We start from the raw sequence: 23,775 nt of genomic DNA, 5'->3' as shown, positions 1-23,775 counted from the left end.
GCACTGTCAGCAGGAATAACTTCTTCCCCCCAAACACACCTGCAGCAAAGGATTAATAGCAAACCAAAACTGTAGATAATCGGTGTTTCACTCTAGCCTTGACTAATTGGATGGATCATCTTTCCTAAGTGCTAGTCTGATTTCATTCATTGACTTAAAATGCCGAAAAGTGAGAGCATGCTAAATCACAAAGCATGCTAAAAACTTGCTCTTTTTCTCAACCAAGGATGGTGATCTGGGGGTTATGATTTTTGTGGTGGAAGATGTCCTTGCTGCCGCATGGATGCCCACAGATCTCAAGAACATTAACCTTGCATGCAATGAGACACCAAATGTGGAATGGTGCTGCAGAGCCACATCTCTGCATGCATCCCTGATGTTCAGACATTAAGTGCGGGTGAATTCAAAGGAAAGCTGGTGTGCATAGCCTTTCCTTGGTAGAGGCAATGAAGTGCTTGTCCCTTGGTACACAGAGGGAATAAAGTTGCACACAACAGCAAGGAGGGCTGCAAGAATATAAGCTGACTTTCAAGCTAGAGTCCCTTGGGCAGAAGGGACTTCTGGGTGATCCCTCAAAGGAAGCTTTCATCTCCAGGCAATTTCAGAAAACAAAAAGTAACAAATCATTAAAATCAAACAGCTCATTAAAGCACTAAAATAGTTTGTTGTTCAAAAGGACTCCATGGCCTTAAAATAAACAGAGAGAGTATGTTTGCATTTTTTTGTCATTTAAGTTTGAAAATGCAGGAAATTAGAAAGCAGATGGGATAAAATGGAGGGTGGGAGAAGATCCAAAGAAGGAAGAATGGCAGTTCAAGATGATGGAGTATGCAAAATCAGTGGGTCTAACCAGCAGAATAGGGGGATTATGGGGAAATAATTGTATACAAGTGAAAACCCTAGCAGGATTTTTTTTAAATAAAAAAATGCTTTATTGTGCTTAAAAACTGTATCTAAAAAGAAAACCATACATTTACAAAGTCCACAAAAAATAAATTAATATGTTCTGACTGTAAACCTTCTTTAAGCACATCTAACTTCCCGTCTTCTCCATCTTTCATTTAATATTTACAAACTTAATGCATAAACCTATCCATTCAATTTATAATAAAATATTATTTCCCCTGAGTCATTGTTTATTACTTCGTACAGGTACAGAGGTTATTCGAAGGCAGCGACCCAGTTCATACTGCAACAGTTATTCTTAAGATATATTTTGAAAACTTCCCATCTTACAATGAATGCTTGTTTTGACTTACCTTTCATTTTTTGGGATAATTGGGCTAGTTCTGCATATTCAACCACTTTTTGTAACCATTCTGATCTGGAAGGGGTTTTTTAAAAGAAAAAAGCAGTCATATAACAGGTGTGCTTCAAAATCTCTACTAGTCCCTTGACATGTTACTCTCCCCAATGAGAGTCCCATTCAGTAACAACCAAAGGTGTAAAGACCAAGCACCCCACACTCGTAAGCTGTTATGTACTAAGCTTGGATCCTGGAACAATAGGAAGGTAGGATCCTAGAATGCAACAACCTGATAGGCTTGCAGGAGCAGCCCAATCAGGCTCCAGGAGGAAAGCAGAATCAGCCAATCAGACGGACCCATTGTGTAAATAATACAGTGGTACCTCTACTTATGAATTTAATGCATTCCGAACGCACATTCGTAAGTTGAAAAAATATGTAAGTCGAATCCCATAGGAATGCATTGGGAGAAAAAATTTGTAAGTCGAAGCAACCCTATCTAAAAATTCGTAAGTAGAAAATATCCTATCTAAACCGCATCCAAGATGGCGGATGGAGCTCCGTTTGTAAGTAGAAACATTCGTAAGTAGAGTTATTCGTAAGTAGAGGTACCACTGTATATATAAACCCTAAGAAGATATTGGAGACCTTTTTAGGATTTTATAATAGATTGTATGGAATTAAATGAATTAATGATGAAGATGTTGATAAATTTTGTGAAGGACAGGAGCTCCCAGAAATATGTGAAAATAGAAGGGAATTAGATAAGAGGCTCATAACATTATACAGGAGGCAGCAACGAAACCATCCCAATGAAAAGGAAATGCAAGAAAGCAAAGTGGCTGTCCAGTGAGGCCTTACAAATAGCGGGGGAGAGAAGGCAAGCAAAATGCGAGGGATATAGTGAAAGATACAGGAAATTGAATGCAGACTTCCAAAAAAATAGCAAGGAGAGACAAGAGGGCCTTCTTAAATGAGCAATGCAAAGAAATAGAGGAAAACAACAGAATGGGAAAAACCAGAGATCTGTTCAAGAAAATTTGAGATCTGAAAGGAACATTTCGTACAAAGATTATCATAATAAAGGACAAAAGTGGAAAGGACCTAACAGAAGCAGAAGACATCAAGAAGAGGTGGCAAGAATACACAGAGGAATTATACCAGAAAGATATGGAGGTATCGTACACCCCAGGTAGTGTGGCTGCTGACCTTGAGCCAGACATCTTGGAGAGTGAAGTCAAATGGGCCTTAGAAAGCACTGCTAATAACAAGGCCAGTGGAAGTGATGATATTCCAGCTGAACTATTTAAAATTTTAAAAGATGATGCTGTTAAGGTGCTACACTCAATATGCCAGCAAGTTTGGAAAACTCAGCAGTGGCCAGAGGATTGGAGAAGATCAGTATACATCCCAATCCCAAAGAAGGGCAGTGCCAAAGAATGTTCCAATTACCGCACAATTGCGCTCATTTCACACACTAGCAAGGTTATGCTTAAAATTCTACAAGGCAGGCTTAAGCAGTATGTTGACTGAGAACTCCCAGAACTGCAAGCTGGATTTCAAAGGAGCAGAGGAACTAGAGACCAAATTGCAAACATGCGCTGGATTATGGAGAAAGCCAGAGAGTTCCAGAAAAACATCTACTTCTGCTTCATTGACTACACAAAAGCCTTTGACTGTGTCGACCACAGCAAACTATGGCAAGTTCTTAAAGAAATGGGAGTGCCTGATCACCTCAACTGTCTCCTGAGAAATCTCTATGTGGGACAAGAAGCTACAGTTAGAACTGGATACGGAATAACTGATTGGTTCAAAATTGGGAAAGGGATACGACAAGGCTGTATATTGTCTCCCTGCTTATTTAACTTACATGCAGAATTCATCATGCAAAAGGCTGGACTTCAGATATGCTGATGACACAACCTTGATGGCAGAAAGTGAGGAGGAATTAAAGAACTTTTTAATGAGGGTGAAAGAGGAGAGCGCAAAATATGGTCTGAAGCTCAACATCAAAAAAACTAAGATCATGGCCACTGGTCCCATCACCGCCTGGTAAATAGAAGGGGAAGAAATGGAGGCAGTGAGAGATTTTACTTTCTTGGGTTCCATGATCACTGCAGATGGTGACAGCAGTCATGAAATTAAAAGAGGCCTGCTTCTTGGGAGAAAAGCAATGACAAACCTAGACAGCATCTTAAAAAGCAGAATAAAAAAATTCCTTCAGTAGCACCTTAAAGACTAACTAAGTATTTATTTTGGTATGAGCTTTCGTGTGCATGCACACTTCGTCAGATACCTAGCTATCTGAAGAAGTGTGCATGCACACGAAAGCTCATACCAAAATAAAAACTTAGTTGGTCTTTAAGGTGCTACTGAAGGAATTTTTTATTTTACTTCGACCCAGACCAACACGGCTACCTACCTGTAACCAGAACTTAAAAAGCAGAGACATCACCTTGCCGACAAAGGTCCGCATAGTTAAAGCTATGGTTTTCCCAGTAGTGATGTATGGAAGTCAGAGCTGGACCATAAAGAAGGCTGATCGCCAAAGAATTGATGCTTTTGAATTATGGTGCTGGAGGAGATGCTTGAGAGTCCCATGGACTGCAAAAAGATCAAACCTATCCATTCTGAAGGAAATCAGCCCTGAGTGCTCACTGGAAGGACAGATCCTGAAGCTGAGGCTCCAATACTTTGGCCACCTCATGAGAAGAGAAGACTCCCTGGAAAAGACCCTGATGTTGGGAAAGATGGAGGGCACAGGTGGAAAGGGGACGACAGAGGACGACATGGTTGGACAGTGTGTTCTCGAAGCCACCAACATGCGTCTGTCCAAACTGCGGGAGGCAGTGGAAGACAGGAGAGTCTGTCGTGCGTCCATGGGGCGTCCATGGGGTCACGAAGAGTCGGACACGACTAAACAACAACATAACAGAGGAGGAAGTTAGATCAGCAATTGACTCTATGAATGTGCAATCAGCACCTGGATTGGATGGGTTAATGCGGTGTGTGTATTATAAGCATTTTAAGGATATATTAGTGCCACATGTCTTTCTGCTTTTGGATCTGGGGGAAAGAAAACATTCGAGCGCATCAAAATGGTATTTGCTGCAGGCAGGTGCAAAAATAAAAAGCCCGCTGAAAAGACAAAAAGCCGGCACAGCGAGGACCCGCTTTTCAATATTAGGGTCGCCCCTAAGAAACTACCGTAGCTGCTTACGTGCGCAGGGCGATGCCAGTCCAATCCAGGCCGCCGCCGCCGCCGTCCCACCCACTACCTCCCTCGGGCGCGAGAATCGGAGGGAGGTGTGGACTTTCTCCTCTCCGCCCCTCGAGCGAGAGACAAGGAAGCTTCTACGTGCCTTTAGCTCCGCCCCGCTCCGCTCCCGCCAGGCCGGGAAAGGAAGGGAGGGGAAGGGGCGGAGCCACGCGCCTCCCGCTATAAAAGAGCCCTCGGGGAGAGGCGCGCCCTTGTTTCCTGCTGCTGTTGTCGAGCGAGCAAGACGCAGATTTCTCTTTCCTGAAAGTAGCAAGCGGGTGATCGCCTGAAACAAAGTCGCAGCCATGCGGGAGATCGTGCACATGCAAGCCGGCCAGTGCGGGAATCAGATTGGAGCCAAGGTATAATGGGAAAGCGGGGGCAAAGGAATTTGGTGGTGGGGGTGGGGAATCTATTGTTCGTGAACCCGGCTGTGCGGGGACCAGCCGTATCGTTTACCTTTCTTGCGTCTCCAGTGAAACGCATTAATCGCCACCTAAGAATTAAGCTGAAGGAGGGGGGAAGGGGGAGGACAAAGCACTAGGAAAACCCTCCCCGTGGTTATGTCTACGATGCGCCCCCCTTTTTTGCAAAGCTGCGGATGCGCCATCTTTCCCTGCCCCTCCCTGCCGCTTCATGATAGGGCAGATCTTGCGGGAAACAATGAAGGCCTTCGCTTTCCATCGTGGCCACATCCGTTTCACACAGTGTATTTCCCCTTCCTTAACCAGCTAGAACTAGAATCAATCCAGTTATAACGGTAAGCTTTTGTGTTGCCTCGCCCCTCTGCAGAGGATGCAGCCTGTATTTAGAGCTGCGTTCAAGCTGGTTGAGTGTGTGCGTGATTGTGCAAAGCCGGAAGCCAATTGGCTTCTTTCTTTGTTAAACTAGCTCCCCCCCCCTCCTCCAACAGTATGTCCACCCGTGAAATGTAACAATCCTGCCTTCTTAATGCCCTGTTGGCATTGCTTTGTGTGAAGGGAATCTGTCTCGTCATGGCGCAGTGGGTCATGTGCTTGCAGTATGGTGGCTAAGGTGTGGCCGCAGCAGCTGCACGTGTTTCGTCATTCTTTCTCGTCGCACTTGCTAAATAGCTCTCCAAAATTCCCATTTCAGTTCTGGGAGGTCATCAGCGATGAGCATGGCATTGACCCGACAGGCAGCTACCATGGAGACAGCGACCTGCAGCTTGAGAGGATCAGCGTCTACTACAATGAAGCTGCTGGTAAAAATGGAGTGCTTGTCTTTTTAAGGAACTGCTTCTAGCTGCCTCCGGAAAGAAGTCTGTTGCCCATTTACAGAAATCTTGATTGATAGATTGCAAAGCTTACAACTAGTTAAATCTGCAGATAAATATATAGTACTTGCAAAGAGCCTTTTTATTTTTATAAACGGGTGCTCTTCCTATTTTTGGTGTCCAGCCCCACCTTAGAAGAATTTCCATCTTTGTTCTAAGATGGAGCCTGCCTGTCATAAGCTCCCTAATTATGTGTTTTCAAACTAAAAATACAGACTTGGTAAGAAGAAGAAAAATACAAACCTGGCCAATAATTTGGTGCTGTACTAAAGGATTTAAAATTCCTCTTTATCTGTCTGGGATGGGGCCAGAAAAGGAATTAAATTAATTAAATTAATTAATTTAATTTAATTTAATTAATAAAAACAGGTTTTTTGTGCTGAGGAGGGGACATTGACATTGTTTGCTTCTGGATGTGAAAGGTTATTTATTATTTCTGTAATTGAAATCGAATAACCTCGTAATAATAACCTGGCTGCTGCTGTCTCTATGCACATATGTGCACATGCAGGCCAACCTTGACAGGTGAGCAGGATATACCACCTGCCAATCACCGGGTGTCAGGTGGTAGTAGTGGTAATAGTAGTAATATTTTTTTATTTATACCCTGCCCACCTGGCTGTATTTCCCCAGCCACTCTGGGCGGCTCCCAGCAGAACATTAAAAACATGGTAAAAGATCAAATACTAAAATATTTCCTAAACAGGGCTGCCTTCAGATGTTTTCTAAAAGTCAGATACAGTGGTACCTCTAGATATGCATACGTCTGTTTGCGTATCTTTCAGGATGCAAACACAGCAAACCCCGAAGTATTTTTCCGGGTTTTGCCACACGCTCATGCGCAGAAGTTGCACCTCCATTTGCGAATTCCTCAGGATGCAGCTGGAGTTCCGGAACGGATCTCATTTGCATCTGGAGGTACCACTGTAGTTGCTTATTTCCTTGACATCTGATGGGAGGGTGTTTCACAGGGTGGGCGCCACTACTGAGAAGGCCCTCTGTCTAGTTCCCTGCAACCTCACTTCTCGCAGTGAGGGAACTGCCAGAAGGTCTTTGGAGCTGAACCTTGGTATTCAGGTTGAATGATGGGGGTGGAGACGCTCCTTCAGGTATATTGGGCTGAGGCTGTTTAGGGCTTTAAAGGTCAGCACCAACACTTTAATTATGCTTGGAAACGTAGTAAGACCCCTGTTGAGATAGCTGATGGGCCACAACTTAGCTGGGTGGGGTATGGGGAGATACCAGTTCAGTGGTAGAGCAGGTGCATATCAAGTTAAAAGGACTGGATAGTGGTTGATGTGAAAGACCCTGCACACAAGGGAAGAATGATGCATGCTTTCCTCTGAGTTTGTATTGGAAAAGCGATTACAATAGAAAAATGGGAGAATCTATGGAAGCGGGATATGAAGTGTGTGACCAATTACGATTTGAAAGAAAACTTGGCTAAGATGTACAAAGGATTAAACAACATATGCAGGAGATGCCAGGAAGAACTAGGAACCTATTTACATATTTGGTGGAACTGCAAAAAAATTAAAAAAAATTGGGATGAAATATACAATGAATTGAAAAGAATTCTAAAATACCCTTTCAAAAAAGATCCGGAAATGTTTCTATTAGAGATAATAAGTGATAAGATAAAGGCCAATGACAGAGCATTAATTATGCACGCAACGGCTGTCGGCAGAACACTAATCGCAAAGAATCGGAAAAGTGAAATAGTATCAAAAAAAGAGGATTGGGTGGAAAAATTATCAAAATTTAACAATTAGAGCGGGGAGGACAAAAGGTGTAAAAAGAAAAATTGGGGGGAAATTGGAACTCATTTAAACAATATTAAAAAAAAACGAATAGAAAAAACCAACCTCTTAGCAGATATATGAAAGGCACAAAAAAAGGAACAAAAGAAGAATAGAGGAGAAAAGTATGTATAACAACATAAACTAAAAAACAAAAAGACCAGAGTAAAGGGTTGACTGGAAGTCAATTTTAAAGGGAGGGGGAGGGGGGGAAGGGAAAAAATCTTTTTTGTTATCCTTTGGTTTTTGTACATATATACAGTCAGATGGAAAGAATAATATGATTCTTGTGTTAAATTATGATTTACATATGATGCATATATATATTTATGTCTAGATATGATTTATTTATAATTTATTTATGATTTATATATATTTGGGTTTAATTTCTTGTTTCTTTAATTTTTTGTCTGTATTCTGTAATCATTATTTCGTTATTTAGCTATTTGGTTAATTATTTTCATTTGTCGTTAGTTTCGTTAGTGTTGTTGTCTAATGTTCTATTCCGTTTATGTGTTTTTATTTTGTATATGCATTTTAACTTCAATAAAGTTATATTTTATTTCCAAAAAGAGAGAGTTTGTACAAAGGTGCCGCTATGTAAAAACATACCGTATTTTTCACTCCATAAGACGCACTTTCCCCCTCCCCAAAAGGAGGGGAAAAGTCTGTGTCCTAAAGAGCGAATGCGAGAGCCAGAGCCACGAAGGCTAATGCTAGAGCCAGCGCAGTGGGAAATTGGCTCTTGGGCTGTTTCCGTGACGGTGAGCAAGGTGAGAGGAGAGACGGAAGGGAGCCCCTTCCACCCCTCCTTCCAACTTACTTACTTACTTTCCTCCCTCCCTCCCTCCCTCTTCCAACTTGAATAAAATATTGGGGGGGGGCAGGTAAGCCCCACCTCACATACCGTATCAGCCTTTCTCAACCTGTAGGTCCCCAGATGTTGAACTACAACTCCCATCGCCCCCAGCTAGCAAGGCCAGAGCTCAGGGATTATGGGAGTTGAGGGATAATGGGAGTTGTACTCCAACAACATCTGGGGACCCACAGGTTGAGAACCGCTGCAATTGATCTCAAGACAAAGTGCATGCACACTATATAGAACAGGTGTGTCAAACTCAAATTCATCGGGGGCCGCATCAGCAGTTTGGTCACCCTCAAAGGGCCGGTTGTATCTGTAGGACTATGTGTCCACTCTTTATTATCATAAATTATTGTCACTGCATTCAATTATTACTGTTTTTTTTGTAATAATGTCAGTAATAACTAGCTCTGAAAGCAGAAACATAGTCAGAATAATGGCAAGTAGATATTCAAATGTACAATTATTGTACAATTTATTGAAAAATGATTTTTGGTAACTGCACTGGGTGGTGGAGGCTCGCTAGGGTTTCATGCAGGAGCTTTGCAGAGCTACTGGTACCTGGAGTGGAGATGCTGGGGTCCTTCTACATGCAGCTCCACGCGGCGCTGCTGGGTGCTTTGTCTGTGCTTCAGCAGCAGCAGCCGTTTCCAGGCGCCGAGCTGTGGCAGGAGGAGGACGGTTCAAAGTGCTACAGAGCACTGCTGCGTCCCAGAGGCTCGGCACTCTCCGTGCGGCGCTGCTGGGCCCTGACCCGGCAAGCTGCCTCCTCCTTCTCCTGCAGTGGCTCGGGGCGCTCCACGCAGCGCCTTTCTAACATCCCCAGGCCCCAGCTGTTTGTCGGCGCTTTGTCGGCGCAGCACTTCAGCAGCAAGGTCCCGCTGCTGGGTCCCGCAGGCTGGGGCGCTCGGCGGGCCACATGACGAGGTCTGGCGGGCCGGATTTGGCCCCCGGGCCTTGTGTTTGACACCCGTGTAATTCATAGAGTTGGAAGAGACCACAAGGGCCATCCAGTCCAACCCCCTGCCAAGCAGGAAACACCATCAAAGCATTCTTGACATATGGCTGTGAAGCCTCTGCTTAAAGACCTCCAAAGAAGGAGACTCCACCACACTCCTTGGTAGCAAATTCCACTGCCGAACAGCTCTTACTGTCAGGAAGTTCTTCCTAATGTTTAGGTGGAATCTTCTTTCTTGAAGTTTGAATCCATTGCTTCAAGAAAGAAGATTCTTGAATGACAATGCCCATCAACATGGGGGGGCAACTTCCTCCAATATTTAATGGGGGGCAAAGGCACCTAGGCCTCTAGGAGTTGGCTGCTATGCCTAGGACAATTCAAAAAAGCAAAATATTTTTTCTTTTTTTCCTCCTCTAAAAACTAGGTGCGTCCTATGGAACAAAAAATACAGTAACCATGGCTAGAGCATGATTAAGGCCTTTTTTCTGAAGCTGATGTCAGAAACCTGCTTTCTTTGTTTTGTTGATTTTACTGACTGAACACCTTGGAGTATAGCGGTTGATTCAAAATCTGTTCACAATTAGTGCTGCTACTTGATATAAAATTTTTTTTCTGAGTAACTGTGAGGGTTGCCAGGAGCCCAGTAGACTGCAGATAATTTAGTAAGGTCACTGCATCCATAAATTGTTCTTTTGTTCTTCCCGCAGGCAACAAGTATGTCCCCCGTGCCATCCTTGTGGACTTGGAGCCTGGCACAATGGATTCTGTCCGGTCTGGACCATTCGGCCAGATCTTTCGGCCTGACAATTTTGTCTTTGGTATGTAATATTCTTTCGGTGACTGTAGTCTCCCTTCTTGACAGGAGCGCAATGTATCTTGAAGCAGCTGCTCGATTGCTCATACCTACTCATTCCAAATGTTCTGCAAATCTCATCCCTATGCAAAACCTCTGACTTTTCTGCCTGTCCTGAGAGACACTTGAATTCAACTATGAGGAATGTTTGACTAATCCTGTACATTCTCCCTGTAACTTTTGATCATGTACTGAAACAAGGGCAAGGCTACCGTGTTTCTCATATTATAAGACACGTCTTATATTTATTTTTTCCTCAAAAAACACACACTATGGCTTATTGTCAAGGGATGTCTTATTTTCTTCCTCCTCCTCCTGCCGCGGCCGGCATTGCTGCTGCTCCTATCACTATGTCTTATTTTCGGGGTATGGCTTATATTCCTTGAATGCTTAAAAATCCTGCTATGGCTTATTTTATGGGGATGCCTTAAAATATGAGAAACAGGGTAGTTATGCCAGGTGGCATAAGGCCAAGGCTAGTTATGCCAGAAATCAATAGTTACTAAATTTGTTTCTGTATCCTTGTCTTTCTGCTTCTTCCTCTAGGCCAGAGCGGTGCTGGGAACAACTGGGCCAAGGGCCACTACACAGAGGGAGCTGAGCTGGTGGACTCTGTGCTGGATGTGGTAAGGAAGGAGTCTGAGAACTGCGACTGCCTGCAGGGCTTCCAGTTGACCCATTCCCTGGGCGGTGGCACAGGCTCCGGACTGGGGACACTCCTCATCAGCAAGATTCGGGAGGAGTATCCCGACCGGATCATGAATACGTTCAGCGTGATGCCGTCCCCTAAGGTGTCAGACACGGTGGTGGAGCCCTACAATGCCACGCTGTCCGTCCACCAGCTAGTGGAGAACACGGATGAAACCTTCTGTATTGACAATGAAGCCTTGTACGATATCTGCTTCCGCACACTCAAACTCACAACTCCGACATACGGGGACCTCAACCACTTGGTGTCGGCCACCATGAGCGGTGTCACCACCTGCCTGCGCTTCCCTGGCCAACTGAATGCCGACCTCCGCAAGCTGGCGGTCAACATGGTGCCATTCCCTCGCCTGCACTTCTTCATGCCGGGCTTTGCTCCCCTCACGAGCCGCGGAAGCCAGCAGTACCGGGCCGTGTCGGTGCCAGAGCTGACCCAACAATTGTTTGATTCGAAGAACATGATGGCGGCCTGCGACCCGCGCCACGGGCGCTACCTGACGGTGGCGGCCATTTTCCGGGGCAGAATGTCCATGAAGGAAGTGGACGAGCAGATGCTCAACGTCCAGAACAAGAACAGCAGCTATTTTGTGGAGTGGATCCCCAACAACGTCAAGACGGCCGTGTGCGACATCCCTCCGCGAGGCCTCAAGATGTCCGCCACCTTCATTGGCAACAGCACGGCCATCCAGGAGCTCTTCAAGAGGATCTCTGAGCAGTTCACAGCCATGTTCCGCCGCAAGGCCTTCCTGCACTGGTACACCGGAGAGGGCATGGATGAGATGGAGTTCACCGAGGCCGAGAGCAACATGAATGACCTGGTCTCCGAATACCAGCAATATCAAGACGCCACAGCGGATGAGCAGGGAGAGTTTGAAGAGGAAGGCGAGGAAGACGAGGCTTAGGATTGTGGGGGTTTCGTGCAGTGGGGCAAGTGTTATGGGGCAGTGTTTGTTCAACTCTAGTGCTGCATGCTTTTTCAGTTCAACTTGGTGCTTTTACTGTTGATTTCCCTCATTGCCCAAACCATTTGATTTGGAAGCACTTCTATAGGTCATGAGAACATTTCACCATAATAATGAAAAGTGGGTGCTATGAAGATCTCCACCCTTTAAATTGGGGCTGAAAGTGAACTTATTAAATTTTACCCTTAAGAATATACTTCCTTCCTTGTTAAGACTACTGTTGTCCTTCAGCTATATGTGTAAAACTATTGATAACGCAATTGTACTGCAGCCGTTTTATAAAAATTATAAATTTATAAAAATTTATAATTTTTATACATTTCTGCAGAGCTTACTTTTATCGTAGTTTATCTGAAATAAAGACTTGTCTGCTGCTCCATAGACAGGAAAGCTAACTACGTAAGCCGTATTGAAAATTCTGGAATCTAGAAATAGTAGTTTGGAAAGCCCATTGAAGAACAACCTGAGAACACCTCTACACATTTTGAAATATATTTAGATGATTATGATCTCCTTGGGGTGCTAACACTTCGTTAAAAGATAATGTTGATTGTCATCCTTGGGCTTCTTGGTGCGTTTCCTCATTGAGCGATGAGGGACCTGTTGTCTTCCAGATATTGTTGGATTCCAACTCCCACCAGCCCCAGTGAGCATGGCGAGTGGGAGATTTAATCCAACATCACTTGGGAGGTCACAGCATCCACATCCCTCTTTAAAGAAGCTGGAGTATACTTTGAAGGAAATGGCCAGAAACAGGTTTTCAATAGCTTCGTAATAAAACTATAGCCCAAATTGCCCTGACATTAAGGAGTACTGTTGTCCATTGAAATGTAAGTTGCTACTCTACCCCTGCTTGATGAAAGGAGAATTACAGCACAAATTTCATTTCTCCTGCAGATGGTCCCTCCATAGAGGTTGTGTCTAAGTAACTGGCCTACCACTACTCAATTCAAGAACTGCACTCATTTTCATTACAGTGAGGAATTGTTTTCTTTTGCAATTAATTTAGTCAGGTTTTATATATATATATATTAAAACACACCTAATCTCACTCATCTTCAAAGAGGAGAGTCAAGACCTCAGCCTAAAACCAATTGCTTGAAGGTATCATAAATGATTATCATAATTACAGGAAAACAAGATTGGGCCTGTGCCTCGGAAGCTTCATGAGAACGCAGAAGATTACAGTCAGTGATGGTAAGACTTGAGGTTCTCCTTCAGATCACTACATGCACCTGAAACCTTGGAGGAGGGGCTGCTCAGAATATCTTTTGCTGAGACACTGTGCAGAACCTGCCTGTTTAACCGAGGAAGTGTCAACACCTGTCCTTTCGCTCTCCACAGAGAAAAGTTTTCCTTCATGCTGTGCTGCTGCTGCTGCTGCAGGGTGAACAAAAAAAAAGAAAGACGTTACCGCCTTCCTAGGACTGGGGCAGGAATGTATTCTTCATTCCCTAGATCAGGCATGTCCAACTCCCAAGATATTGCAATCTACTCCCACTATAAAAAAAACTGGCAGTGATCTAACCATTGGATTGACAAAAGTTGTTGAGCTTTTTTGGGTGATCTATCAGGATCACATAATCGACCAGGGACGCCCCATGATCGACCGGTAGATCGCAATTGACCAGTTGGACATGCCTGCCGTATGAAATAATTGGGTGGGTGGCAGTGTTCCCCAAAAAGCGATAGTATGTGTGGCATCCTATGATCAACGGGCCTCACACCTGCAATCCAGTGTTCCTGCTGATCTTCTCAACAGCCTACAAGGGATCACTCTGGCTGATCCCACAGCCCCATCTCCTCAGACTTCTGGAACGGATTAAGTACCACTGTACTTACAGATATTTAATTCAAGGGGCTTAAGGGTGCGTATTTTTGTTATACAAGCTGCTAATGCCCTTCTGCATCCTTATGAGAAAACATCTCACCACATTTTGTATCTGGGTGCATGAGCAGTAGCTGGCCTTTTTCCATGGTTGCGCTTACGCCTAATAAACATTACTAGTATCAAATAACAGGTGTAGCATATCTGGTGACAGAGCAGTGATGGAGCCTGGGTAGACTTGGCATCTGAGAAACATGCACTTCGCATCTACTGGTTCTCAATGGATAGACCTGCTGTCCAACTGCTGGTGGCTCAATGAAACACTCAGCCTTTTCTCTGGCTGCCTTCAACTTCTCCAGCCCTTAATTGCACTGGTGCTATTTTTACTTTACTTTTTAATTCTTTTATTGAATTTATATACCACCCTATACCTGGTGTCTCGGGGTGATTCACAGAATAAAATTAAGAAAGAAAACCACAAAATGCATCATAAAAATAAAAACCACAAACCAGTAGCCACCCTCCACAAAACCACCTCATTTTAAAAGGACATAGGATTGTCAATCAGATCAACCAAAGGCCTCGTTAAAAAGGAACGCTTTGGCTGGCGCCTAAAGGTGTATAATGAAGGTGCTAGGCAAACATTCTTGGGGAGAGCAAAAAGGAGGGCCACTGCACAGAATGCCTGTTCTTGTGTTTCCACCCTCCGGACCCCTTGAGGAGGGGGAACACAAAGAAGGGCCTCAGAAGATGATCTCAGGATCTGGGTATGTTTATATGGGAAGAGGCAGTCCTTGAGGTATTGCAGTCCCGAGCCATTTTAGGTTTTAAAGCCTGCATGCTGCTTTTCCAAAGTAACCCCCCCCCCTGCTGCCGCCAAACACTAGGTTAAAAACATTAGACTACACATCAGGGCTGTCCTATGCAACATTCTTGCTTCGGCAACATGAGTAGAAGAAAACAGGGATGCTTTGCAGGATGGATATAACCCACACACTTCCAGCCACTGTCCTGACTTTGGAAATATTGACATAACAGACTTGGTTTCCTTTTTGTAAACAGAGTAATATTCAAAAATGTTGACAGAGTAAAAAAACAAGCCCAAAGACCTGGCTTAGAAATATAGTACAGTGGGACCTTGGTTTACCAACTAATTGGATGGATCATCTTTCATAAGTGTTAGTCGTTGGTCTGATTTCATTCATTGACTTAAAACGCCGAAAAGTGAAAGCATGCTAAATCACAAAGGTGGGAGCAGGTTAATTTCTCACAAAGCATGCTAAAAACTTGCTCTTTTTCTCAACCAAGGACGGTGATCTGGGGGTTATGATTTTTGTGGCGGAAGATGTCCTTGCTGCCGCATGGATGCCCACGGATCTCAAGAACGTTAACCTTGCATGCATCGTGCAATGAGGCACCAAATGTGGAATGGTGATGCGGAGCCACATCTCTGCATGCGTCCCTGATGTTCAGACATCAAGTGCGTGTGTCTTCAAAGGCAAGCTGGTGTGCATAGCCTTTCCTTGGTAGAGGCAATGAAGTGCTTGTCCCTTGGTACACAGAGGGAATAAAGTTGCACACAACAGCAAGGAAAGCTGCAAAAATATAAGCTGACTTTCAAGGTAGAGTCTCTTGGGCAGAAGGGACTTCTGGGTGATCCCTCAAAGGAAGCTTTCATCTCCAGGCAATTTCAGCAAACAAAAAGTAACAAATCATTAAAATCAAACAGCTCATTAAAAAGAGCTCTCTATAAGCACTAAAATAGTTTGTTGCCCAACAGGACTCCATGGCCTTAAAATAAACACAGTGAGTATGTTTGCATTTTTTTGTCATTTAAGTTTGAAAATGCAGGAAATTAGAAAGCAGATGGGATAAAATGGAGGGTGGGAGAAGATCCAAAGAAGGAAAAATGGCAGTTCAAGATGATGGAGTATGCAAAATCAGTGGGTCTAACCAGCAGGATAGGGGAATTATGGGGAAATAATTGTAAACAAGTGAAAACACTAGCAGGATTAAGGTAAATTCAACAGTAAAAAATCATGCTGAGGTAATATTTAAAGGGGGGCAATTTAGACGGTTAGAATAGAATATGCAGTAATGATGGGAAACTTAAAAGAACCATGGGAGCTGAAGAAGGGAAGCCAATGATTGCATTATTTTATTGGTGAAAGTATAACTGGAAAATATACAAACTTTCAATAAAAAATATTTATTCTTAAAGAGAAAGCAGATGTGATAAGTAAAACCAAGGCAATATGACTTATATGCACAGCCTTTCAAATATGCCTCTTTGAGCTTTTAAACTCAGCATGTTGGCTGACAGAATCATAAGTAGCCAAGAAGAAGAAGAAGATATGCAGCTAAATACTGTTGCATGTCACCCCAGTCTCCAAGATGTGTGAGATTCCAGGGGTTTCAGACACTTACCGAGGGTCCATGTTTCCTACTTGAAATGAGGCACAGCAGAGACTGGGGTGTCTTTTGTGGGATATATCATCACTGAAGCAGTCAACTAGAAAATTTCCTGTTGCCTAGAGTGAATACACAGGGGAATGTTGCTCCAAACAGGCAGGGTCGGTGCTAGGGTTTTTTGCGCCCCAGGCAAGATCACCTTCTGGCGCCCCCCCCCAAAATAAAAAAATAAGAAAATAGTAGAAATAGAAAAAATAAAAATAAAAAGTAGAAAAAAATAAAAAGTAGAAAAAATAAAAATAAAAACCAGCTGAGAGGCGCGGGGAGGTGGTCACAGGCTCCCGCTCGCCTCCGGAGCTTCGCGCATGAGCCTGGGGCTGCCTCCACTGCGCCTGTCAGCTGTAGCCTGTAGAGCGGCTTCAGGCCGCTCTCCAGAGGCATGCGTGCACCTCGGGAGAGCAGCCTTAAGCTGCTCTACAGCTGACAGGCGCAGCAAGGTGGCCTCAGGCTCGCGCTCCCGCATGCCTCCGGAGCTTCGCGCGGGGAGCGTAAGCCTGGGGCTGCCTCCACTGCACCTGTCAGCTCTAGAGTGGCTTCAGGCCGCTCTCCAGAGACACGCGCGTGCCTCTGGAGAGCAGCCTGAAGCCGCTCAGCACCGGGGGGGGGGCGGGCAGGCTGGCCAGCGCCCCCTCCATTCTGGCGCCCTAGGCAGCTGCCTAGGTCACTTGAATGGATGCACCGGCCCTGCAAACAGGGAGGACACCGTGTGTGACCAGGTTGATGGGTGTGACCCTAGCAGACCCTAGGCTAGTCACGCAGCCATCTCCCCCCCCCCCCATTTTATCCTTTCGGACTCCTCTTCTGGCACTTAGCCGGCACATGGCTCATCCTTACAGAGGATGGAAGCCACAAGGTAGAAAGTCTGAGGCCTAGCTGAGACTTCTTTTCTCTACAAATATAATTGTAACCACAAGATAAAGCCTGCCTTCAGAATACTACTGTGAACTGAATGTAAGTAAACTTTACTCTTACTTCTAAACAAGACTGTCGTGTTATTATTATTTTAGGAGAGAAATAAAAGGGACAGTTTGCCAGGAACAATCCAGACTGGACAAGCCAGACTGGATTGCTTAACTTAAACGATTATAACAAATCATCAGCTTGCTTCCAGCAACCTGCAAGGGAATGTGCTCTGCTGCTTGCTCACTAGCGTGAGTGAGGAGGGATAATACTTAATCAATATATCCTCTCCTACTTTCCTCAACATTATATACAACCTGAGGATATGATGGAGGGGCTTACAGCATTAACACCCCAAAAGGGTCTTGTTTCTCCCGCAGCTGTAGCCTTGGATTCAAGCAGAAATCAGCCACAGCTCCCTGACACTCTGCTTGCTGCTTTTTCTCCAGTATCTCGCTCACATCACAGCCAGCTCTCAAACTTTGCTTCAAACTCTGGCTTTGTCTTCAAATTCACTCTGAGTTGAAGGAGGGGCCCTTTCTATTTGCCATCTGGCACAGAGCTTCCTCTCTTTGCTTCCCTAATGGCTCTTTGTTCTCTAAATGGCTCATCTCCCAGAAACTCGCCTGGCTTTTTAAAAAACATTTACTGGACCCAGGAATTTAGGGGAGTCTGGTCCCCACAAACTCATAACGCTATGTTCTGTCCAGAGGCCCCCTGGAATATGCGGCATCTCCACACAATGCTAGAGAAGGCCGTGATCATAGATGCACATGAACTTCAGCAGAGGCGAGGAACACTCTGCTCACACCCGTATGGAACTAAGGGTATGAGAGGGGGAAGGAAGAAACAATGGCATGTTAGGATTCATTCCCTGTCTGCAATCATAGGGTTATTGTGCATCATATGACTGTATGTGTTTTCATTCCCACAGAGTGGAAGTGACGTAGACAGGATGTTTACGTGGGACTGTTGTTCCTTTGTCCTTTCTCTTTACTGGCTGTGATGCCAGAGAGAGGGAGCCATGATGTAGAGCTCCCAGTTTGTTTATATGTAAATAAAGCAGTTTAGCCTTATTTACTGACTTGTGTGTTGTTCATCACGTTTGTGAGAGCAATCACATATCTGGCCTGTGGGAGCAGTCTGACAACTGGCCCCCGGGACGGCCAAATTGCCGACATGGCAATGGGGAGACAGCATGAAACACAACAGAAAAGGAAAAACAGTCATATAACAGGTGTGTTTCAAAATCTCTACTAGTCCCTTGACATGTTACTCTCCCCAATGAGAGTCCCATTCAGTCACAACCAAAGGTGTAAAGACCAATCACCCCACACTAGTAAAGAAAAAAGGGAGGCTACAATCCTAATGATAGTATCTTGGATGCAAGTCTTGAAACAGAAAAGGAAGGCTATGGGAGCCAGATTATGTCATTGCTTCCTCAACTGCATTGAAAGGTAGGCAGGTTAAATCTCAAACTACCTGGTCAAGGCTCCCACCCACCCCCGCCTCCTCACAAGTAGGAGGGAATTCCGGGATATAAAAGAAATCGCTTATAAAGGGACTTGGAACTATGTGCCCTGCACTTGTCAACCAAATCCCCTCAAGTTATCGGCAAAACAGCTGCTTTTCCCACTCCACAGCCTGCTCTTTTCTCATTCTTTCATCAGAGTACTGTAGTATGAAGCCAGCAGTTAGGCATGCTATTGAACAGGATTTTCCCGGCAGGCAGCGTGAGCCCTTTCTTAACAATCCCACATTCCCACTCATTGGATGAACCATGATGTGAAAAGGCTGGGTGGGGAAGGGAAAAATCGGAGATTTCTCACCGCAGCAGAAAAACGCAACCTTTCCCGAAGACTGAGCTCCCGGGCCCACAACAGTCTATCTGCTTTTGGATCTGGGGGAAAGAAAACTTTTGAGCGCATCAAAATGGTCTCTGCTGCTGCAGGCTGGTGCAAAAATAAAACCCCCGCTGAAAAGACAAACAGCCGGCACAGCGAGGACCCGCTTTTCAATATTAGGGTCGCCCCTAAGAAACTAGCTGCTTACGTGCGCGAGGCGATGCCAGTCCAAGCCAGGCCGCCGCTGCCGTCCCACCCACTCCCTCCCTCGGGCGCGATAAGCGGAGGGAGGTGTGGACTTTCTCCTCTCCGCCCCTCGAGCGAGAGACAAGGAAGCTTCTACGTGCCTCTAGCCCCGCCCCACTCCCCGCGAGGCCGGGAAGGGAAGGGGCGGAGCCACGCGCCTCCCGCTATAAAGGAGCCCTCGGGGGGAGGGGGCGAGGCGCGCCCTTGTTTCTTGCTGCTGTTGTGGAGCGAGCAAGACGCAGATTTCTCTTTCCTGAAAGTAGCAAGCCGGTGATCGCCTGAAACAAAGTCGCAGCCATGCGGGAGATCGTGCACATGCAAGCCGGCCAGTGCGGGAATCAGATTGGAGCCAAGGTATAATGGGAAAGCGGGGGCAAGGAAATTTGGTGGTGGGGGTGGGGAATCTATTGTTCGTGAACGCCGGCTGCGCGGGGACCAGCAGTGTCGTTTCCTTTTCTTGCGTCTCCAATGAAACGCATTAATCGCCACCTAAGAATTAAGCTGAAGGAGGGGGGAAGGGGGAGGACAAAGCACTAGGAAAACCCTCCCCGGGGTTATGTCTACGATGCGCCCCCTCTTTTGCAAAGCTTCGGATGCGCCGACCATCTTTCCCTGCCCCTCCCTGCCGCTTCATGATAGGGCAGATCTTGCGGGAAACAATAAAGGCCTTCGCTTTCCATCGTGGCCACATCCGTCTCACACAGTGTATTTCCCCTTCCTTAACCAGCTAGAAATAGAATCAATCCAGTTATAACGGTAAGCTTTTATGTTGCCTCGCCCTTCTGCAGAGGATGCAGCCTGTATTTAGAGCTGCGTTCAAGCTGGTTGAGTGTGTGCGTGATTGTGCAAAGCCGGAAGCCAATTGGCTTCTTTCTTTGTTAAAATAGCCCCCCCCCTCCAACTGTATGTCCACCCGTGAAATTTAACAATCCTGCCTTCTTAATGCCCTGTTGGCATTGCTTTGTGTGAAGGGAATCTGTCTCGTCATGGCGCAGTGGGTCATGTGCTTGCAGCATGGTGGCTAAGGTGTGGCCGCGGCAGCTGCACGTGTTTCGTCATTCTTTCTTGTCGCACTTGCTAAATAGCTCTCCAAAATTCCCATTTCAGTTCTGGGAGGTCATCAGCGATGAGCATGGCATTGACCCGACAGGCAGCTACCATGGAGACAGCGACTTGCAGCTTGAGAGGATCAACGTTTACTACAATGAAGCTGCTGGTAAAAATGGAGTGCTTGTCTTTTTAAGGAACTGCTTCTGAAGAAGTGTGTTGCCCATTTACAGAAATCTTGATTGATAGATTGCACAGCTTCCAACTAGTTAAATCTGCAGATAAATATGTAGTTCTTGCAGAGAGCCTTTTTTATTTTTATAAACAGATGGTATTCCCATTTTTTATGTCTGTGCCCCACCTTAGAAGAATTTTTTCTCTGTGTGAGGGCAATAGGAAGAATTTCTTTGTTCTAAGATGGAGCCTGCCAGCCATAAGCTCCCTAATTATGTGTTTTCTGAATGTTGAAGATTATTTGATTTCTGTAATTGAAAGTGAATGACCTCATAATAATAAAACTTTGCAGACAAAATTTTCCATGGGTACCTATGAAGTACAGGTGGGGAAGTGACTCTGGCTGCTGTGGTCTCTATGCACACATGTACACGCACATGCAGGCCAACCTTGACAGGTGAGCAGGACGTATCACCTGCCAATCACCGGGTGTCAGTACCGTAGTAGTAGTAGTAAAAAATAATAATTATTATTTATTTATACCCCGCCTGGGGACCAAGGCTAGAGCATGATGAAGCCCTTTTTTCTGAAGCTGATGCCAGAAACTTGCTTTCTTTGTTTTGTTGATTTTACTGACTTTGGAGAATAGCGATTGTCATTGAAGATCTGTTTACAATAAGCGCTGCTACTTGATATAAAATTCTTTTCTGAGTAACACTGAGGTTTGCCGGGAGCCCAGTAGACTGCAGATAATTTAGTGAGGTCACTGCATCCATAAATCTTTGTTTTGTTCTTCCTGCAGGCAACAAGTATGTCCCCCGTGCCGTCCTTGTGGATTTGGAGCCTGGCACAATGGATTCTGTCCGGTCTGGACCATTCGGCCAGATCTTTCGACCTGACAATTTTGTCTTTGGTATGTAATATTCTTTCGGTGACTGTAGTCTCCCTTCTTGACAGGGGCGCAATGTATCTTGAAGCAGCTGCTTGATTGCTCATACCTTCTCATTCCAAATGTTCTGCAAATCTCATCCCTATGCAAAACCGCTGACTCTTCTGCCTGTCCTGGGAGACACTTGAATTCAACTATGAGGAATGTTTGACTAATCCTATACATTCTCCCTGTAACTTTTGATCATGTACTGAAACAAGGGCAAGGCTAGTTATGCCAGGTGGCAGAAAGGTGGCACATCTCCAGGCATGCAAAATAGGTGATGTGGTACAAAGATCTCCCCTTCCTCTGAGTCAGTTTCATCATCCCCTACCCTCAAATTGCCAAAGGTACGAAAGCTCACGATATTTGATCCAATGTACTTTTTCAGAGCTGGGTCTTTGAACACCATATTTGAGAACCAGACTAAAACTGTTTTGTGGTCTGGGTCTGGGCGTGGCTTATAAGAGGAACAGTTGGACCAGATCATGATGCCATTAGTGGATAGAAATCAATAGTTACTAAATTTGTTTCTGTATCCTTGTCTTTCTGCTTCTTCCTCTAGGCCAGAGCGGTGCTGGGAACAACTGGGCCAAGGGCCACTACACAGAGGGAGCTGAGCTGGTGGACTCTGTGCTGGATGTGGTAAGGAAGGAATCAGAGAGCTGTGACTGCTTGCAGGGCTTCCAGTTGACCCATTCCCTGGGCGGTGGCACGGGCTCCGGGATGGGAACACTCCTCATCAGCAAGATTCGGGAGGAGTATCCAGACCGGATCATGAATACGTTCAGCGTGATGCCGTCCCCTAAGGTGTCGGACACGGTGGTGGAGCCCTACAATGCCACACTGTCCGTCCACCAGCTAGTGGAGAACACGGATGAAACCTTCTGTATTGACAATGAAGCCTTGTACGATATCTGCTTCCGCACACTCAAACTCACAACTCCGACGTACGGGGACCTCAACCACTTGGTGTCGGCCACCATGAGCGGTGTCACCACCTGCCTGCGCTTCCCTGGCCAACTGAATGCCGACCTCCGCAAGCTGGCGGTCAACATGGTGCCATTCCCTCGCCTGCACTTCTTCATGCCGGGCTTTGCTCCCCTCACGAGCCGCGGAAGCCAGCAGTACCGGGCCGTGTCGGTGCCAGAGCTGACCCAGCAATTGTTTGATTCGAAGAACATGATGGCGGCCTGCGACCCGCGCCACGGGCGCTACCTGACGGTGGCGGCCATTTTCCGGGGCAGAATGTCCATGAAGGAAGTGGACGAGCAGATGCTCAACGTCCAGAACAAGAACTCCTCCTACTTCGTGGAGTGGATCCCCAACAACGTCAAGACGGCCGTGTGCGACATCCCTCCGCGAGGCCTCAAGATGTCCGCCACCTTCATTGGCAACAGCACGGCCATCCAGGAGCTCTTCAAGAGGATCTCCGAGCAGTTCACAGCCATGTTCCGCCGCAAGGCCTTCCTGCACTGGTACACCGGAGAGGGCATGGATGAGATGGAGTTCACCGAGGCCGAGAGCAACATGAATGACCTGGTCTCCGAATACCAGCAATACCAAGACGCCACAGCGGATGAGCAGGGAGAGTTTGAAGAGGAAGGCGAGGAAGATGAGGCTTAGGATCGTGGGGGTTTCGTGTAGTATTTTGGGGTACAGTCGGTTTAGCTCTTCTGATGCATGCTTTTTCAGTTCAACTTGGTGCTTTCACTGTTGAATTCCCTCGTTGCCCAAACCATTTGAAGGACGCTCTACAGAATTCTAGAAGTGTATGCTCAGCTAATTTTGGATATTCCCTGCCCTCAAAAAAATGTCATTGTATTGCCACAATACACAGTATAGAAATTTGCAACCTGAATTGTGTGTTAGATGTTCGACTGTTTAAATTTTAATTGCAACATTTGCTGCTGTTGCACTGCGTACCGCAAAGGGGTACTTAAATCATAACTGAATCATGGGAGAACTTTTTCTTTAGAGGGAGGACTTTGCCACTGAGTTGTACCGTTTATCGTCGGTTCTGTAGTTAGATTATAATGGGGTATTATTTCCGCAATGATGTATGTCCCATGTTCCCTATAAAGGAAAACAAGCTGGCTTTTAAACCTTTCCATTTTAAGAGAATAAAAAGCTTGATGATGAGGGGGCATGGAAGCAGCAAGTAGACTGCAAATAGAGCAGTGATCAAGTACGTTTTTTGTGGCATTTTTGTGTAAACATTAAGAATTTGTCATGAACGCAAACTGTTCCATGGTTTTTGTGTGGTGTTAAATATTGAGGACTCTATAAAGGCATGTGTTCTGAATAATGACTCCGTTTTCTTCAAGACAGATCATATTGTACATCTATTAAAACTAATGTACTTCCCTAATGTTCCTTTTAAAGTTGCTAAGAA

At 45.4% G+C, this 23,775-nt stretch overlaps 2 protein-coding genes across 2 annotated transcripts; both read left to right on the top strand.

Moving 5' to 3' along the window:
* Window positions 1-4,733: 4,733 nt before the first annotated feature.
* Window positions 4,734-12,336, top strand: LOC118090531 (tubulin beta-1 chain). The gene is made up of 4 exons (XM_035126380.3): window positions 4,734-4,867; window positions 5,622-5,730; window positions 10,129-10,239; window positions 10,821-12,336. The coding sequence occupies exons 1-4, from the start codon at window positions 4,811-4,813 to the stop codon at window positions 11,879-11,881; spliced, it is 1,338 nt and encodes a 445-aa protein (XP_034982271.1). The 5' UTR covers window positions 4,734-4,810; the 3' UTR covers window positions 11,882-12,336.
* Window positions 12,337-19,426: 7,090 nt separating this feature from the next.
* Window positions 19,427-23,685, top strand: LOC118090529 (tubulin beta-1 chain). Its single transcript, XM_035126376.3, has 4 exons — window positions 19,427-19,585; window positions 20,339-20,447; window positions 21,255-21,365; window positions 21,946-23,685. The coding sequence occupies exons 1-4, from the start codon at window positions 19,529-19,531 to the stop codon at window positions 23,004-23,006; spliced, it is 1,338 nt and encodes a 445-aa protein (XP_034982267.1). The 5' UTR covers window positions 19,427-19,528; the 3' UTR covers window positions 23,007-23,685.
* The last annotated feature ends 90 nt before the right edge of the window (window positions 23,686-23,775 follow it).

This window comes from Zootoca vivipara, chromosome 8, assembly GCF_965207765.1.
Source record: "Zootoca vivipara chromosome 8, rZooViv2.hap1.1, whole genome shotgun sequence".
Taxonomy (NCBI): Eukaryota; Metazoa; Chordata; class Lepidosauria; order Squamata; family Lacertidae; genus Zootoca; species Zootoca vivipara.
The sequence above is the reverse complement of the archived record's forward strand: the minus strand, read 5'-3'. Positions and strand labels throughout refer to the sequence as shown.